The sequence below is a fragment of the Sebastes umbrosus genome, chromosome 20, assembly GCF_015220745.1.
Source record: "Sebastes umbrosus isolate fSebUmb1 chromosome 20, fSebUmb1.pri, whole genome shotgun sequence".
Classification (NCBI taxonomy): Eukaryota; Metazoa; Chordata; class Actinopteri; order Perciformes; family Sebastidae; genus Sebastes; species Sebastes umbrosus.
The window spans coordinates 11,557,908-11,577,348 of NC_051288.1; the positions used below are offsets into that span (position 1 = coordinate 11,557,908).

At 41.6% G+C, this 19,441-nt stretch overlaps 1 protein-coding gene across 2 annotated transcripts; it reads right to left on the reverse strand.

Annotated features, from left to right (window-relative positions):
* Window positions 1–1,237: 1,237 nt before the first annotated feature.
* rnf40 (ring finger protein 40) lies at window positions 1,238–18,483 on the reverse strand. 2 transcript variants are annotated; one of them, XM_037754806.1, is made up of 20 exons: window positions 18,356–18,483; window positions 17,722–17,870; window positions 16,800–16,967; window positions 16,182–16,476; window positions 15,186–15,386; window positions 14,847–14,968; window positions 14,491–14,637; window positions 12,476–12,550; window positions 12,208–12,327; window positions 10,741–10,920; window positions 10,386–10,521; window positions 9,428–9,549; window positions 9,005–9,270; window positions 8,710–8,827; window positions 8,473–8,622; window positions 4,428–4,637; window positions 4,209–4,334; window positions 2,998–3,138; window positions 2,794–2,895; window positions 1,238–2,401 (listed from the first exon to the last, which is right to left on the reverse strand). In XM_037754806.1, the coding sequence occupies exons 2-20, from the start codon at window positions 17,857–17,859 to the stop codon at window positions 2,225–2,227; spliced, it is 2,994 nt and encodes a 997-aa protein (XP_037610734.1). In that variant the 5' UTR covers window positions 17,860–17,870; window positions 18,356–18,483; the 3' UTR covers window positions 1,238–2,224. The 2 variants fall into 2 exon arrangements, with proteins under 2 accessions (XP_037610734.1, XP_037610733.1); XM_037754805.1 differs by having other exon boundaries at window positions 4,428–4,640; window positions 18,355–18,403.
* Window positions 18,484–19,441: the final 958 nt, after the last annotated feature.

Genomic DNA, 19,441 nt, shown 5'->3' on the forward strand with positions numbered 1-19,441 from the left:
ATTTTTGTTTTTTACCAGAGAGAGAGAGAAGCCCATGTAGTCTGGACTTAATAGTGTTCTCATTGTTATTACCACGCCTGTCGACGTCATTGCCTCCTCTCTGCCAAAAAACACAACTCTCTGGCATGAGTCTTGGTCCCATGCACAGAAAAAAGAGGAACAGCACACTGCAGGCAAAAACAGATGGCATTCACTAGAGAAAGTTATCAGCTTTTTAAGAGAAAGTCTGCTCAAAAGCTAAAGATAAGCTTTTTATCTATGTGCTCTCCAGTGCCACATCTGCCAGATACAAAGCGATTGTTTTGTTTTTTTGACATTTGAATAGTGTTCAGTGTCCTTGACGCAGGGTGGTGTTATTAATGTCTGGGGCTGGGTGTTGCCTGCTGCTGCTGCAGCACAAATATGCAATAACAAAGCCAGTGGACTCATGCCTGGAGTGCTATCAGGTTGGCCCCTGTCATCACAGCATTGTCTCATGTATTAACCATCAGTTGCTACAACAACATCTGTGCTGTGTGCCATACAAGTGATCACTCAGCACAAAGTCAAAACTAATTTATTCATATGTGTAAACAATGCATTACTACGAATCAAGTTATTCTTATTTTTTTGCCAGCCAACTCTCAAAAGAAGTCCTACTCAACTGTTCCCAAATAACTGATAAACTCTTTTTCGTTCACATATTTACTCCGTCTCCTCTCTGCAGCCTGGAACTTTTTATGTGTGTGCTACATGGTGCGAACTGCCTTTCCCACAAGAGCTAACGTCAAACAGACGCAAACCAACCTCCCAGTAAATAGTTCACATCATCTGAACAGAGGGAAAAAAGGGTTTCATTGGCTCAATTAGGTAAGAAGCATGTTGTTAAACAGATGTTTTTGCACTCTACTGTCACGGCTAACCTTTAGGAAAGCGGTCTAAGAGGACCTGGAGCAGCACAGCCCACTAAGGACACCCATATGAGCTGACTTTCCACTGCAGTGATTTCATCAGTAATGAGGCACTATAAGCTGCAGATGTTGTGTCAAACTCTCCAATAGGAACCATGGCAACGGGATGAACACACACAGAGGACCTTGCCCAAGGTGATCCAAACACTGCTGTATGTGCTGACGGGGTGCCAAACTAGCCGACGTCTTCCAGGCATTGTTAATACTATAGCCTAACCAAGGAAGTTACACAACTCTGGGCTGTTGTACTTTATATATTAGAAACATATTTAGTTTTACACATGCAGTTTGTAAAGGATGGTTTCTTTTTAATTTTGAAATTGAAATCTCAGCTTCACTGATTTTTACGGGATTCCCAAAAACCAGCCAGGACAAAAACAGGTCCAAGAAACGCTGCAGCAAGATTAACCATTAACGACTGCATTTCCACGTTTTTCAATACATTAAAAAAAAAAGAAATATTTAAAAGTGGGCCCAGTTTGTTAAAAAAAGAGGATGTTTAAAAGGTACTAAATTGGGAGCATTTCTATTGCCTCCGCACGGCTCTCAACATGGCGACGGCTGAGCCGGCGGCTCGCAACTAATGGTGCTAACAACAGTGAAAAAAAAAGGCAACAGTGCTGACAGAGCTAACAGTGTTAACTGGGGGGAAACCAAGGGTAGGTGCAACACTTGCCCAACAGTGCCGTCTGTCAGGAGCAGTGCAGAGCGGCGGCCGTGAGCTGGCAAGTGGGGCACGCTCACATGCACAAACATGCACAAAAAGCACGTCTGGCCGGCCCGGCCATGTCAACAAAGCACAGAGAAGCTCGGATTACAACACACACAGAGGGAGAGTGACTTCATTCTCTGCTCATGTAGACATTACTCCTCTATATCTTTACATAGCAGATAGTTGTTTTGCTGCTATATTAATGTTCTGAATGTCGAAAGAGCGCACCTTTAACATGGCAACAACGGCAAGGACAGGAAAAACAGTGCAGAGCAGCTCGACATATAAGAATATCAAAATGTGCACAAACAACTGCGTTTATTAACTACAGCACAACACTCTCAGTCAGTCTGTTTGGTCACCAAATGGCAATGATGCGGTAAAACAAGTCTTTCCAAAGAGAGATTAAAACGGGGAAACACATTTAATCTGATATCCCCCAAAAATGTCTGACTCTTTGAATAAATCTTCAGTTCCTTTTGTCTTTTCTCTCTATTCGTTTTCTCTCCTTTGGTTCTGTCTACTGTTTTTTCCTCTTTTCACTCCTCCGTCTCTCCGTGAATTAGGTGATGTAGATGCGGTGGAAGTCGTTGGCTCCGAAGGCACAGTTGCACTTGGGGCACTTCCTCTGTCGGGTGTCGTAACGCATCTTCAGACATTCGTAGCAGAATACGTGGAAACACTTGGTGAGCACCGTCTCCTTGTCTCGTGTGTTGCAGCAGGGGCAGCGCAGCTTGGCCTGGAGACAGATAAATATATTATATATGGGACAAATAGGTCCTGCCAACACTTGTTATTACCTCTATCCATTGTGTGGTACCACAGCTAACACTTGAGGGTGTAACCAGTTAGCTTCATGATATCCCCAGACCGTAGTATTTCTGTGGAAGTTTGAGCTCACATTCTGGCCCATAATTCACAAATGAAAAACAGCAACTCAAACAAATTACAAAGGTGTAGTAATTTGTATTACAGCACATTACTTCCACTGGACTGTTATAGTTCTGTCAACAACTGCAGATGGTGCCAGAAAGCTGATGGTGTTTTTACAACTCCCTCGCTACTAACGGAGGTTGATTAAAGCCATACATTACTCTGCATTAAAAAAAAACAACGCTTTCTCTTCCTGACCTTGTACTGGTTGATCTCCTCCTGCAGGATCTCATCAGCATCGGAGTACACCTCCACCTTCTTCTGTTTCTCCAGCTTCCGTCTCAGCCTCGACAGGTCCTCCTAGAAGGCATCAAGAGAGAAGTGTTTGTTCAACACAGACTCCTGATGTGATCTTCCAAATCAGAACTTTCAGGAGTGATGTGTGAGAGAAATACGACATACCTGTGCTCGTTTCAGGTTGCTGCTCTCCCTCTCCCGGGCGGTGCGGTTCTCAGCCACGGAGACCTGGATCTCCTTAAGCTTGGCCTGCGTGTGCTCCAGCTGCACCTTCAGGTCCTCTGCCAGCTGGGCAGCCTCCACCGCCTGCAGGAGGAAAGGAACCGGACACACTCAATAAAAAAAAAAAAACTAATGAAATTCCTGAGTTGTAATGTGGTGGTAGTACAGTAAGCCGGGATAAAACTTGGCAATCCGAGTCTGTTCTTTGTGCTTCAACTTTAAAGATTCGGTCATAACTTAAACAACAGCCCCGTTGGTTTGTTATGTTTTATCCTACTGCAGATTGTTTATATTTTCCAGCACTGACGTTTATTTTCCACAACACACCACGCGTTTTAGATCCTCTTCATAGCTTCCAGACCATCACTGGTTTCATTTAAAGCAAGCAGTATGAATGCACACACACAAGGTGACCTCATTAACAGTGCCCCGCTGCACAATTGCCGTCTTGACAGGTACTTGGTTACTGTTAGTAATTACCAGAAATATGTCCCACAAGTAGGCCCTTAACTACTAGCAAAGAGTGTGGGAATTGGGGGCAGACGGTGGGTTTAATTGGCCAACATTGTGGCTCATTAATGCAATGTTTTGTGGAAGCAACCCCACAATTCTTGGATGTTAGAACTTCTCACGAGCACCTGAACACATCAAAATGTTGATGTGAACAAGCACAACTTTTTGCACATGATATTGACCAGATCCTCTTATAATGCAGTGTTTATATTTAGGAACATAGACATCTGGCAGCAATCTAATCCTCCGATGACTAGCAAACTTTAAAGGAACAGTGTGTAGCATTTAGGGGGATCTATTGGCAGAAATGTAATATTTATCAGTATGTTTTCTTTAGTGTATAATAATTCTTTAGTGTTTTCGTTACCTTAGAATGAGCCGTTTTTATCTACATACGGAGCGGGTTGTCTTCACGCTATGTTTCTACAGTAGCCCAGAACGGACAAACCAAACACTGGCTCTAGATAGGGCTATTAACGTTTTTTAGCGGTGGCCACTGTAGTTCTCAACACGCTTGGCACACAGGAGAAGTTTCAGTTGGTTGCAATCTGCAACCTCCCCGCTAGATGCCGCCAAATCCTACATACTGCACCTTTAAATGCAAGAGCTAACAATATGATTGATGGCATCTTTCTTCTCACCTTCCTCTTGTTGAGTTCTAGTGCTTGTGACCGGACAGACAGCTCTTTTTCCAAAGCGGCAAGCGTGCACTGGAGGATGCCCTCTTTTTCCTCTAGCTTCTGCACAACCAACAGCTGGGCATCCACCTGGAGACCGACAGCAACAGTTAATACTTTAGTGCTCTTGACACAATGAAAACCATCAGTGCTGCATTACCAGGTCAGCAAGTTACACGTCACCTGGGTTTTGAATGTGAGAACTTGGTCAGCCAACTCCTCCTTCTCCTCTTTTAGCAGTTTGTAGATCTGGTTGGATTTGATCCGCTCACTCATCAGCTTGAAATTGGCGTCGTCCTTCTCCCGTAACTGCTGCAACAAGCGGCTGTTCTGCTCCTGCATGTCCTCGAAGGCCTGGCCCGTAACATCCATCTCACTCAGCAGGGCTTCCTCCTCCTCAAGAGACAGAGGTGTCAGGGATCAAAAACAATGAAGAGACAATGACGGACGGCAATATTGCCTCTGCACTCCACTTTGTGGGGCCTTTTTTTGGCGGGGGGTGGGGGGGGGGTGATTGAGTCTCCAGCATCTACTCTTTCTAACTCCTTTATGCCTTCTACATAAACAATAAAAAACACATGTGTTTTTACTTGTACATTTACTTGTAACAGAGTGTTTTTACACTGTGGTATTACTTTATATTTAAGTAAAATATCTGAGTACTTCTTCTTCCACCACTGTGCTCTTGTAAACAATTTAATCATAAACACATTGGTTGTATAGATATGAATGGTGATGACACAGGAAAAAAATCACACTCACAAAGCATGGTAAACGTGACATGCTCCGTGTTTCAAGACGGGTCGGGTGGGTTACCAACATCGCCACAGATGTCCCCGTCCCTCCCCGCAGGGAGAGAGGGCGCAGCAATGACTAACGGCCCTGGGAGGTTCAGGCGAGGGGAGCTGTAAAGTTCGCAGCCGGTGTGGCGAGGGCCAGCCAGCCCACTCACCCGTTGAGAAGTGTAATAATATTTGCGGTTCATTATGAAACTGTGGCGATACAAATTTGCTTATGGTGGGCCGCCACGGTAATTAATGGGAAACACTGTACATATGTATTACAGTACATCATTTGCACACATGCAGCAGTCTAACAGAAAAAAAAATTGATTTTCCAGTCAATATTATCCAACAAGCAGACATATACAAGACAGGTGAAATAGAAATACATGGGCTTTAGAGCTGCAACGATTAACCGATAAAGCGATTAGTTGTCAACTATTAAATGAATCGCCAACTATTTTGATAATCAATTAATCGGTTTGTGTAATTTTTTTAAGAAAAAAAGTCTAAATTCTTTGATTCCAGCTTCTTAAATGTGAATATTTTCTGGTTTCTTTCCTCCTCTATGACAGTAAACTGAATATCTTTGAGTTGTGAACAAAACAAGACATTTGAGGACGTCATCTTGGGTTGACGTCACCCCAGCTTGACGTCACCCCAGCTTAATGTCTCAATTGGCTCAGCTATATTTTTAAATGTGTTATGTGTTAAAAAAGGGAAAAAAAAGACAACTGGCCTTTTTTTGTGTACCTTCAAGTAACAACTCAAGTCAGTCAGTCAAAATGCATGCCTGCTACACAAAATGCAAACAGGTTGGCAGGTCTGCTATGACATTTTTTTAAGACTTTTTAATGACATTTTTATGGCATATTATACTATGACCATTAAATGACATACTTACCTGATGTGATTAATTACATTACAACTTCATTGGTCTATTACTTGGACTATGCATCTCGAGGCGCAATCACACCTGTTTCGTTTTTTCTGTGCAGCAAATGACGTAGCTACAGATTTTTACTTTGCTTCATTTTGGTTCACACTGCCCACTTACAAGCCAACTGGGGTCCATAAACAAAAGTCATATGATTTCACAAGTGGCTTGTTTATTGGATAGTGTTGGCAATCTGTCAGCCTGCAAAAGTTAAATCCTGGCAGCCAGAAAACTGAGGCGAACAAATCAAACACATCTGAGTCCAAAACAGTTTAGCTGCTGTAGTTTTTCTTTATACTAGATAAGAAGGCAGAAGTAAAGAGACTGTGTTTTACCTTCTGTTCATTATGTTCTGCTAGACCTCCCAAGCATGAGGAAAGGCAGGATTTCAGATCTCAACATCTGTCTCCTTTGTGCTCGTAAAATGGTACGGAACTACAGTTAAACAACTTAAAACGCGGTCATAACTCTTTTACACTTTGGTGTAATTTCCTGTATTTGATTTAAGTACAGTCTCAGTGCTACATGAAAAGAGACCTGCATTTTTTTTAGGTGGTCTTAGTGCAGTTGTTTGCTTTGCACCAGAGTTCACGGGCACAATAGAACCCAAACTGAAATCCTCAGGACTCTTTGGATGAAGATAATATGGTTCATATTAGATATGCATTGAAGACTTCAAGATGATATTCAATGTAGCACTGAGGTCAACAGTTGAATATTATTGCGAAAAGCTTCACATTATCTAATGTGGGTGTGTCCCCGATGTACGCAACCCAAGTTTCAGAATTACAATGACATTACATAACCAACATTTGACCCCAGTCAGTTAATGGGAGTCATAACACTCTCTGCTCTCTTATTCCCTTAGTTTTCTGACTTACTAATGAAATTCCACCAGAGTATCTCAACATTTACAAGACAGCAGAGCCAAGTAAGTGATCTCAGATCTGACAATGTTTCACATACTTTGAATTTGTCAGGGTGCCTCATCCCAAAAAAATTTGCCCCACCCAAACGTATTGCATTTATATTTTTTTCCCTTAAAATGTCAACATGACCGTTTCATAGCATCAACCTCCTCCTCATCTTGTAGCAGGTTCAGAGAGCAGTGTCAATTAATTTGTACCAGATAACAAAATGTAACAAATAGATTAAGAAAATAAATTAATTCAGGGGGTATGTCGTGCAAGACGTTAAATAAATAATGGCGGAGCAAAACTATGTTGTCAGGAAATAAAGCTAATCAATAAACAAAGATGGACATTGTGAAAAACTAGAATGTGATTACGGTTGATTCTTGTATTAAAAAGGTTATGAGGATTAGTCTGGCAGATGTTTGTGTAAGGCAAACCAAAGTGGCTTCAGGGTTTTCTTTTTCACTCTTTTCAACAACACTGTTGCCATGCTTACAGATATCGAGTGCCACCACATGTATATTTACAACTAATATTTCAGACAGAAACTGCAGACAAAAAAACACAAAAACAAACAAATGAAAAGCAATAAAAAAAAAAAGTTATTGAAGAAAGAAAAAAATGATATAATAAATTACGCTAGCAGTAAGTTTACCAGATGATCAGATTTAAGTTCCAGATCACAGCGTCAGCTTTCAATTCCTCTTTTGTTGCCTAAGATTAGGAGAACCTCTTTTTTAGGCAAATGTGATACACATTACACTACTTTCTTACACAGCTGGCTCGTTTATACTCATATCTGGTGCTGCCCCGAAGGTTTAAATCTGACATTATTCCATATAGGGCCAATAGTTCATATCTAATTTCATGCTGGTATGACATTTTTAATACGTTTAAAAAAGTGGAAGAGGTTTCAATTTTATCAAGCTTGTTTACATGTCAATTTGCTGCTATGAACAACTGTAAAAAATAATGCATGTGTATAATAATATTGCATTTGGGTAAAAGCTGAAAAAATATTTTTTGGACTGTTACAAACTGCTGGAAAATAAAGACAATTATGTAGGGTCGAGCGATATGAAGGTATATACCATACAACGGTAGAAATGTGTCCACCGGTAGAGATTTGACAATACCGTTTCCACCGTGGTAGCAATTCTCACTGGCTGGTATTTATTTGGAATTTAAAACCTGTGACACTGAAATTATTGTTCTCAGGAACCTTAAAGCTTCCATTTTGAAAGAATTTTAGTTTTACTGTTTTGAGTCTTTTGTTTTTAACTGAAGTGTTTTGTTTGTATGGAAGATCCAAATAAAAGAAAAAAAATAATCAAATGAAATGAAGTACAGTATGGTTATTTTAAACAATTCCTTAATTGCATTTACAGAACAATTACTGTATCGTGATATATGCCTTTACTGTGAAATACAACTACATATACCATGATAGAAGATTTTGGCCATAACGCCCACCCCCTGTGGTGAGGCTATTGAGGCTTTTCCCCTCTTCCAGCATAAGTGAACTAGGTAAAAGTAAACATAAAAGTGGTACACATGCTCATGCTGATATTTTTGAGAGAACAAAACACACATACCTGCTTCGTGGCAGCGAGTTTCTTCTGCAGATGCTCAATGGTGTCTTCTGCCACTCGAATCTTCCTGAGGGCGTCTTCGTCGGCCAGCTTCTTGCTTTCCTTCCTCTCCCTCTCCTCCAGCTCTCGCACTCGCATCCTCAACTCATCCACCTGGGCAGTTCGAGATGCGGGTTATGAGATGCAAAAAACAAAGTGTGCAAAAGTATGACGGAAAGACTAAGACATCAAAGAACAAACCTCAGCTTTAGATTTGCGTTCAGCTGCCATGAGCTGCACTTTGTCCCTCTGCTCCTTTGGAGCCGACTTATACATGTCTAACAAGAGCTTCATCTCTTTCTGGGACTCCTGGGCTTTCCTGATGGGTTAAAGGAGACATAGAGATCACATTAACATTAGCAATCCCGCCAGTTGAGCGCTTCTAAGCGTGCATACATTCGCTTAAAAAAACGTTGTTGCCGGTAAAAAAGAGCAATCAATACAAAAGTATAAATATATATAATATAAAGTGTACTAGAGTAGAAGGGGGATGTACTTGAGTTCTACTCGGAGCATCTTCAGCGTGTCAGAGTCCTTCCTCTTCAGCTCGTCGCTGCGCTGCCTCTCTCTCTCGCGCTCCCTTTCTCGCTCTCGCTCAGCCTCCCTCTCCCTCTCTCTCTCCCGGGCCCGCTGCCTCTCCAGTTCCTTCCTCCTCTCCTCCTCCTCCTCCTGGTCCTCATCCTCCTCTTTCTTCACGTCCATGCTGTCATTCGTCGTCTCCTCTATATTAAGAACCCCCGTGTCGCCACTTTGACAACGCAACTGTCGACAAAGCAAAAATGAAAAAATTAAGAAAGACTTTATCTGATAAATAAAGTGAATGGTTAGAGGAAATGTGTCACTACTAATGTTTCAGTTTGCTTAGAAAAACCCTCTGGATGTAGACAGTAAACATTTGTCCGTGAATAGCGCTATCTACCTTATTGATCTCCATCTGGGTTTCCCGCAACTTCCTCTTATAGCGCTGCACGTCCCCTTTCAACTGCAGGTTGTGGTTCTGGAGGCTGCTGATTAAGTGTCGCATCTCCCTGTTGATTGGTCCTGAGAAAGCAGATACACAATGATGAGGCAGACGTTCACAGAGCAGTCAACGTGTGGTTTTTGAGTCATTCAACATTATCTGGTGACTGTAAATGATGAGCTCAACTGTGTGGTGGATAGGAGTGACAGTATACAAATGATATGCACTGTTCCCACAATGACAATGCCTACGCCAATAAATAAGAAAAACGTCTTTGACGCTTTGCGTTATCATCCTCAAATTACTGTAAGTGCATAAAACATAATCCATATCTAAATACAGATATAGATTTACAAATACAGTCAATACTAGGTCACAGTGAGGAGCTTTTCCCACCGATTAATAAACCTTTGACAACACTGGTGTTACCGATTACACCGGAAATTTTACAAGAAAAGAGGACGCCGTGTAGAGCGCTTACTTTAATCTTTAACGTTGGATGGCTGTGTGTCTGGCCTCTCCGGTCGAGTTTTTGCTGCGGGGCAGCAGGTTTCCACTTGGTCTGTCAACTCTCTCTCGTCCCGTGTGTGTGAAATCTGACTCCTGCTACTCTGTGCTGAGACTCCATACGGAGCAGACACTTTCCCTTTCAGTTTGTAGCCTCTGTCGTCCGACTATGTATTGATTACAAGGAGCTGATATGCGAAAATGAACTAAATGGGTTTTGTTTCTATAAAAAAGCAAAATGACAGTGGGGGCGGTGGGAAAGTAATGTAATCGGTGTATGCCCAAACACCGTGTAACACCGGTAACACCAGTAGCAAGCCTAGTATACACTAATGCAGCGTACTATGGCATGATTTCCCTTCCCTCTTCAAAGACTTGTTGATAGATGTGAGGGTATTTCAAAAGGTACCTGCTTGCTCGTTGGCTGCCAGGTTCTGCTCAAACTCGATGCGCAGCATCTCGTACTCTTTGCGCACCTGGGCCAGGGTATCCTCCAGCTGGATGACATCAGTCCGCAGCTTCTTCTGAAGGGACAGCTCATCACTCTGAACAGTTGAAAACAGTAAGACATTGTTGACAATGTTGCCAAGCAGTGGTAATAATACACACATCGAGGTTTAAGTTGCTAGGACAGAAAAAGAGAAATAGTTGGAATGGCAACACTGGGCTACAGTCAAGATGCAGTGAAGAAAAATATCAGCGCCGTCTCTGATGACACACTTATTTTTTCTCATGAGATCAACTTTGACAACTATGAAATTTACCTCCATGTGCTCAATCTGTCGGAGGTGGGCGTTCTTGGCGGTGAGCAGGAGGGCTCGTGCCTCATCCAGCTGGGTTTTCACCCCGAGGGACTCATTGTACAGCAGGGAGAATTGGGACTGCAGACATTTGTACTCTAGAGTCTCCTTCACAACGTCTTCTGGAATATTCCGCAAGTCCATCTGAAAAATCAGGAGATGACAGTGAAGGGTGAGCATTGGAAGTCTGCACTGGCCCAAAACGATAATTTCAGTCATAGATTTACTAAATTAATATGAAATGGGTTCTTGACAATCAGGTGTAGCGTTACCGATGCTTTTAACCCTCTGAGACCCACAATAGACACATTTTAGTCTTTTTTAGGGGGGGACAGGGGGTGTTTAGGGGAAGATAGCAGATCAGCAGTAGATGTCACATAGGAGTGACTTACATCATCTGAAAGCTGAGAACCTGAGGATTAATTTGATATACAGCTCAGCACTGTGTGTCAAGTTCTTCTAGTCATAAATCAGAAATAAACATGAATTAATGAATAAATTGTAAAACTGTATAAGGGCTTAGAACATTATGAAGGAAGTATATGATGGCCATTCCCATGCTAACTTACATCTCATAAGTTGTTGCAGCAATTTTGGGTTGATACCATTTGTTAAACAGATTTGATGCTAAATTTAACCATTTTTTATCACTCGAGAATTGATCAAAATGATCAATAATCCCTCAAAAATACCACATTAAGACACCAAGACCTTGAGGAACACCATGGAAAAAGCCATGTTGTGATTTGGTATCAAAAACTTTTGACATTTGGAGATTTCTGCAAGAATTGCATTTTTTGGTGATTAGATGACGAGCACTTCTGTTCTGGAAACTGCTCAGAAACCCCCTGATTGTCAGTATACCTAGGAAGGCCATCCGTCCTCTGAATGCTCTATGTCTGTAGTTTGTGGTTGTAAAGTTTCTTGAGGCTGTGATTATCCTAGAGGTCACAGCAGGTCATTTTATACAGTGATGTCAAGTTTAAAAAAAAATGGTCTCAATATAATTAAATGGCTACTATGGGGACTAAATAACACATTTATGCTGCATTCAAAAAACTGCACGGTTTTTGCCCGAAACTGCACGTGATTATCATAAAGTGGACATGTCTGTAAAGGGAGACTCGTGGGTGCCTATAAAACCCATTTTCAGTCACATATCTGGAGGTCAGAGGTCAAGGGACCCCCTTTTGAAAATGGCCATGCCAGTTTTTCCCTGCCAAAATTTAGAGTAACTGGCGTTATTTCCTCCTCCTTCCTGACAAGCTAGCATGACATGGTTGGTAACAATGGATTTCTTAAATTTTCTAGTTTCATACGTCTTTAGCTCACTCTAGCTCTAAAACTGAACCTGCTACAGCTTCTGAAGGACAGTAAAGTCGGTCTGGATCGCCAGCAGGCTAATCAAACAACCAGTGGTTGTAACTTTACCTTAAGCTTCTCACTCTCCCTCACAGCCTCCTGGAGCTCCACCTGCAGCTTCTCCAACTCTGCCATGCGGCTATTAGCCAACTCCTGGTTGTGCTCCAACTCTGCATTGAGACTCTCAAACTAAGATTAGAAACAAAGACAACATGTTATAGATAGGAAAAATGTGCACAGTATAAAAACATCTGAGATATGAAGTAAGTTCTGTGTGAAGAAATAGACATATGTCACACAAACATAATTGCAAAGGGCACTTCCTATGAATGCTCACCTTCTGAATGTTCAGTGTAATCTGGCCCCCAGAAAGTACACCTGAGCTGCCGGTGCTGCTGTATCCAGACTTCAGCTGCAGACAGCAAATGCAGAATATAGGTAGAAAAAACAAGCCAGAAAATCAACATGAAAGCACACAGCACACCTTCACACATCCTATGACATCACCTCAGATAATGCTTATTTTTTTATTTTCAGATGGCTGATGCAAAAAGTACGACTCCATCAATGCAGGATGGATGCGCATCAATAATAGCAGCTGGCTTGAAACCCACTGATGCTTAGAGCTTTATCACTGAATGAGTATGCCTCATGGACAGATAAAAAGCACACATACAGACGTAGGCAAAGTTGTTGGTAACGTTACGTTAAAGAGAGAAAAACCCACAATGGTCACTGAAATAACTTGAAACTGACAAAAGTAATAATAAATAAAAATTCACTGAAAATTAACTAATGAAAATCAGATATTGTTTTTGAATTAAGGTTCAGCAGAATCATTTAAAAAAAACAAACTAATGAAACTGGCCTAGACAAAAATGATGGTAACATTAACTTAATATTTTGTTGCACAACCTTTTGAGGCAATCACTGCAATCAAGTGATTTCTGTAACTCTCAATGAGACTTCTGCACCTGTCGACAGGTATGTTGGCCCACTCCTCGTGAGCAAACTGCTCCAGCTGTCTCAGGTTTGAAGGGTGCCTTCTCCAGACTGCATGTTTCAGCTCCTTCCACAGATGTTCAATAGGATTTAGATCAGGGCTCATAGAAGGCCACTTCAGAACAGTCCAATGTTTTGTTCTTAGCCATTCTTGGGTGTTTTTAGCTGTGTTTTGGGTCATTATCCTGTTTGAGGACCCATGACCTGCAACTGAGACCAAGCTTTCTGACACTGGGCAGCACATTTCGCTCCAGAATGCCTTGATAGTCTTGAGATTTCATTGCACCCTGCACAGATTCAAGACACCCTGTGCCAGATGCAACAAAGCAGCCCCATAACATAACCGAGCCTCCTCCATGTTTCACATTAGGTACAGTGTTCTTTTCTTTGGATGCTTCATTTTTGCGTCTGTGAACATAGAGCTGATGTGACTTGCCAAAAAGCTCCAGTTTTGTCTCATCTGTCCAAAGGACATTCTCCCAGAAGCTTTGTGGCTTGTCAATATGCATTTTGGAAAATTCCAGTCTTGCTTTTTTATGATTTGGTGTCCTCCTCGGTTGTCTTCCATTAAGTCCACTTTGGCTCAAACAGTGACGGATGGTGCGATCTGACACTGATGTACCTTGACCTTGGAGTTCACCTCTAATCTCTTTGGAAGTTGTTCTGGGCTCTTTGGTTACCATTCGTATTATCCGTCTCTTCAATATGTCATCAATTTTCCCCTTGCGGCCACGTCCAGGGAGGTAGGCTACAGTCCCATGGACCTTAAACTTCTGAATAATATGTGCAGCTGTAGTCACAGGAACATCAAGCTGCTTGGAGATGGTCTTATAGCCTTTACCTTTAACATGAAGGTCTATAATGTTCTTTCTGATCTCCTGAGACAACTCTCTCCTTAGCTTTCTGTGGTCCATGTTCAGTGTGGTACACACCATGATGCCAAACAGCACAGTGACTACTTTTCACCCTTTAAATAGGCAGACTGACTGATTACAAGTTTGAAGACACCTGTGATGCTAATTACAGGACACACCTTAGTTTAACATGTCCCTATGGTCACATTATTTTACATCTTTTCTAGGGGTACCATCATTTTTGTCCTGGCCAGTTTCATTAGTTTGTTTTTTAAAATGATTCTGTTGAACCACAATTCAAAAACAATATCTGATTTTCATTAGTTCATTTTCAGTAAATTTTTATTTATTATTACTTTTGTCAGTTTCAAGTTATTTCAGTGACCATTGTGGGGTTTTCTCTCTTTAACGGAACGTTACCAACAACTTTGCCTACGTCTGTACATGCACTAAGGAAAGAGGCAAGTTGCATACAGATAATGTCATACAAACGCACCTGCTCCATGGCTTCTGCCAGATGTTTGTTGAGCTTTTGTTCCCTGTTGCGGAGTTTCTCAATGTCCCACTGCAGGTCTTCCACTGTCGTCTCCATCTCAGACACTTTGGTCTCGGAGCTGGTCACCTTGTCCACTAACTCATTGTACTGCAATAGAGGCAAAGACGTGACAACAGCTGTGTCATCGGTGAAAGTATGCAACAAAAAAACAATGGCTACATACACACAAACAACATTTTTACAATTTTCTCACTCGCATACTCAAACTATTTCTGACACACACCTCTCATACCCACACACAATCACAAATATTCACCACACGCTGACACCCACTAACAGGGCCAAAAACGTCGTACCTCCATGGACATCTTGTGGTGACGGCCCTGCAGCAGAGTGGCCAGGTCTCGCAGTCGACTGTTCTCCTCCAGCAGAGTGTGGTTCACATTGATGATGTCAGACTGGCTATCGTCCTCACATGCTGCCAATGAAGATCAAAATAATTGTGCCAAATTAGAGTGGCGCTAACAAGTAGCAAGAAAAAACATGCTCACATTTATGCACACCAACAACTCGATAATGACATGAAACACCAGTAGCAGGTAATTTGTGTTAACACAGGACATAAAATGTGCTGCAGGTGTTCCTCCTTCTTATTTGTATGCTTGTGTCAGTAACAAGCATATCTCCACAGTTACCTGCAGCCTGGACTTGCTTGCACATGTTGTCGATGCGGCTGTGCAGCCTGTCAAAGACACAGACCAAGCAGGCAATGGCTTCCTTGCTGAACTGCATGCGGTCTTGGAGGTGCAGGGTGAGCTCCTCCTCGCTACTGTGCTCCAATGTAGACAGGAAACCCTTGGCATTGTCACTTATTGGAGCAAGGGGCGGCGATGCACCTGAACATAGTAAGAGGTGGTTGTGTACGAGATTGGTTAAAATCAGCAGATGGTCAAATGATCAAAGCATTACACTTCAGACTTCAGCTACAACACTGGAAACTGTGTGTGCACTTATTGAAGCTTAAATCTTGGAAACCCATGTTTGCCGTTGACTTGACAGTTAAAAATTTGCAAGTTCTCATGACATTTAAAGCATGCAGCAATGGACGAGGCAAATACAGAGAGAGAGGTTAGCATTGCTTTACAATAGCCTGAAATTCTACAAGCTTTTTGCCAGAAGAGTCAAGGGAAGGGAAGCTAAAACAGTTGCACTCTTAACACCTTCCAACGTTTTTTCTCTTGTCTTTAAAGATGCTTTCAGGTTCAGTAATATTGTTCCTGCCCTCTGCCTTTTCCTTCATTTTTACAACAGATGTTGTCACTTTGAGTAAATACACATCCAATCACCTTCAACAATCTATGACTATCAGACATTTTATTGGTATTGTGCGGAACATACATGCTCTTTCATTTACATCTACTCGTGCACCTGTGTAATAAAATTATTGATTTGAAGCGTTTTTGCAAAAGCTACACAAAGTTAGCAACAAGTGTAAACAGCAGTAGCAGGGGAACTGATATTGAAACCTAATATGGATTCATACACATGTAAACACTTTCATCAAAATTCTATTCATGTAAAATAAGGTTAGATAACATATTATATGGTCATATTACAGTAGTAGTACATAAATACAGTCAGTGACGGAGACTTTCGAGAGATCAGCTTGATCAGGAAAAAACCCTGCTTACCTGTTGTTGAGTCCTGTGGCGGCTCTGCGGGTGTCAACAACTCTTCTGACCCAGTAGGAGGCGGGGGCTGCTTCTGCTCGTCCTGATGCCCCTCCTGCTGCTCTGCCTGCTCCCCCTCGTTCTGGCCCTCTGGGAGTGGAGGTGGAGGCACGGCAGAAGTTGGTGAGACCAGACTGACACCATCTTCCTCCATAGGTGTGGGTTCAGGCAGAGGGGGTGCGGGTGGGGCAGGGGTAGATATCACCGGCGCATCTGGCTCAATGCGTTTGCGTAGAACGTGCACATTTTCGTCCAACTGCAAATCAGAAACACACGGATTTAAAGAGCAATGCCGTGGGTACATTTTCTGTTCAATAAAAAACAGATGCTATTCCAAAAACTGAGTCGTACAATTTGTAAGATCTTTTGACTCTGCAAATTGGCTACGTTTACATGCAAATTATTATAGATGGTCAAGTTAATGCAGACAGTTGGATAACATTTACATGTTTTACATTTGTTGAACGCCTGGGGGCTTTGACAGAATGAGACCCCCCCCTAACCTTTCTGAAATCAAGTTTCAACTCAAAATAATGTTTAATTAGGTTAAAACAATGTAATCAAATGTGAAGAAGGTACCTGCGACCAGTAGCGATTGACAATCAGCAGGGTGGTGTCATCGGTGGCTTGTCTCTTCTCCAGCTTCTCAATTTTCTCTCGTAATTCATCCTCCATCGTCTGTCTCTGCTCCAAGCGCTCACACAGCTTCTTATTCTTGAACTGGAGGACCTTCATGTCCATTTCCTCCTGCACAGAACAAATACAAACACCAAAGTGAGACGTAGTCAGAGATCCTGAATGTTGTTTGGCAAAAAAAAAATAATACTTGAGATGAGCTACAATGTATCAAGTCATCCTGGTGGAAGTAGTAATAACTGGACTACTAATAGTGACGTGTGAGCGTAAACTCTGGAGCTCGACTCTCTGGTGACGGTGGCAGAGTAAAGAACACTTAACAGACTGCTGGCCATACTGGACAACGCCAGCCATCCTCTGCACGCCGTCATCACCAAACAGAGGAGCTTGTTTAGCGGCAGGCTGCTGCTCCCCAAGTGCTCCACAGACAGACTCAGGAAATCCTTTGTCCCCACCGAGCCATCAAACTGTACAACACCTCTCTAGGGAGGGTTGGGGAACAAAGGAGGACGGTCTGCAGGACAGATTATAATGCACAAGATGCACTTTCATAGACTAAGCTACTGGAGTTACCCTGCACTATATTCATTTTTAACAGTCTCTTTTGCACTTTTTAATAGTAGTGTATCACAGCTGTTACCCTGCACTATATTCACTTTTAACAGTTTTCTTCATCTCCTTGTATTTTTATATCTGGTATATTTTTTTGTACTTTGCACTACTAACTTTTTTACTAACATGTTTTGCACTAAGGAACTGTGATGCTGGAAACTTGAATTTCCCTTGGGATCAATAAAGTAACTATCTATCTATCTATCTATCTATCTATCTATCTATCTATCTATCTAAACACAACATGACTGACCGTAGAGGAGACTCCAGCTATGCGTATGGGCTCAATGAGAGTGGTGGTGGTCTTCTCCTCTTTCTTGCTCTTCTTCTCAGGTGGGCCAGGGGGGCTGTCCCCTCCTGAGGGACGTTTTCCTCCCCCAGCACCTGACATCTTTCCTTCCCCTGCAAGAGACCAAACATGACATGAAATCGTTGCGTCGGTACAGCTTTAAGAAAGGTTTGCAAAAGGAGAACTCATTCATTTAATGACAGCTAGCATTAGCCTTGCACACAGGGCCACTGGTTTAAACTGTCGGTTAATAAAGATCTTCTGGTGCTCATGTGGAAATATGTGTTCCTGAACTCATATGCGGACTGTTATTATACAAAAACACTGCAAGAAAAGCTACCGACTAGTTTGTATTTGGCATTTCTGCAACATTAGCATTAGCTTGCTAACGCTAGCTGTGCTAATGCTAACGTTAATTCTACGAGAGCTGAACGTTGGTTGGCTAAACGGCGCTCTTTGTTTCAGCCTGTTTAATGACTGGTAGGCGCCTTTTTTTAATAACAGACAATCACTAAAGCGCGTAAGGTATTGTGTGAATAAACTCTACAAGCAAAGACATATATAAACCTGTTTTCTGACTAATATTAACGTTACAAACCTTCACAAGGAGCGACTGAACATGTAACTCAGTGCATCTAGAGCAGCTACAGGAAATGACGTCAATGTACTTCCGCGGAGTAATTTTTTTTTTTAATCTTTTTTTTTAATTTAATTTAAAAGTAAAAAAAATAACTACATTCGCGGAATATTTTGCGTTGAAATTTAGCTAATCATTTACGATAACCTTTAACATTATAAAATTATTTTAAAGAAATAAACCTCAGAGAATTGATTTCAAAATACTCCTGCTGGTTTACAAAGCACTAAATGGTTTAGGGCCAAAATACATTTCTGATCTTCTGCTATGTTCTGAACCATCCAGACCTCTCAGGTCATCTGGATCAGGTCTGCTAAGTGTCCCCCAGAGTCAGAACTAAACATGCAGAATAAGCAGCCATCAGTTTTTATGCACCAAATATTTGGAACAAGCTCCCAGAAAACTGCAGGACCAACTCCAACTCTGAGTTATTTTAAATCAAAGATTAAACCTTTCCTGATCAGGTTCAGTAATATTGTTCCTGCCCTCTGCCTTTTCCTTCATTTTTACAACAGATGTTGTCACTTTGAGTAAATACACATCCAATCACCTTCAACAATCTATGACTATCAGACATTTTATTGGTATTGTGCGGAACATACATGCTCTTTCATTTACATCTACTCGTGCACCGTGCACCTGTGTAATAAAATTATTGATTTGAAGCGTTTTTGCAAAAGCTACACAAAGTTAGCAACAAGTGTAAACAGCAGTAACAGGGGAACTGATATTGAAACCTAATATGGATTCATACCCATGTAAACACTTTCAGCAAAATTCTATTCATGTAAAATAAGGTTAGATAACATATTATATGGTCAAATTATGGTCAGATTAAACCTTTCCTGTTTGCTGCTGCCTTTTATTAAACCAGATAATGATCTTATACTGCACTAGAACTTTTACTCTTGTGTGTTATACTCTATTTTAGCTTCGATCCTAGCTTTTATTTTTAGCTTGTTTTTATTTCCTAATCTTTAATGTTTTTATAACTGTTTTAATTATGTCTTAATGTTCTTTTGCACTTTGTCGCAATGTTCTTCGTTC

Excerpts from the sequence above, each read along its gene's own strand:
- rnf40 (XM_037754805.1), bottom strand. The coding sequence starts at position 17,859 with ATGTCAGGTGCTGGGGGAGGAAAACGTCCCTCAGGAGGGGACAGCCCC. Across the intron at positions 9,271-9,427 it reads CCCAGATGGAGATCAATAAG|TTGCGTTGTCAAAGTGGCGA; the intron begins GTAGATAGCGCT and ends CTTTGTCGACAG. Across the intron at positions 4,335-4,427 it reads TTCTCACATTCAAAACCCAG|GTGGATGCCCAGCTGTTGGT; the intron begins GTGACGTGTAAC and ends GTCGGTCTCCAG.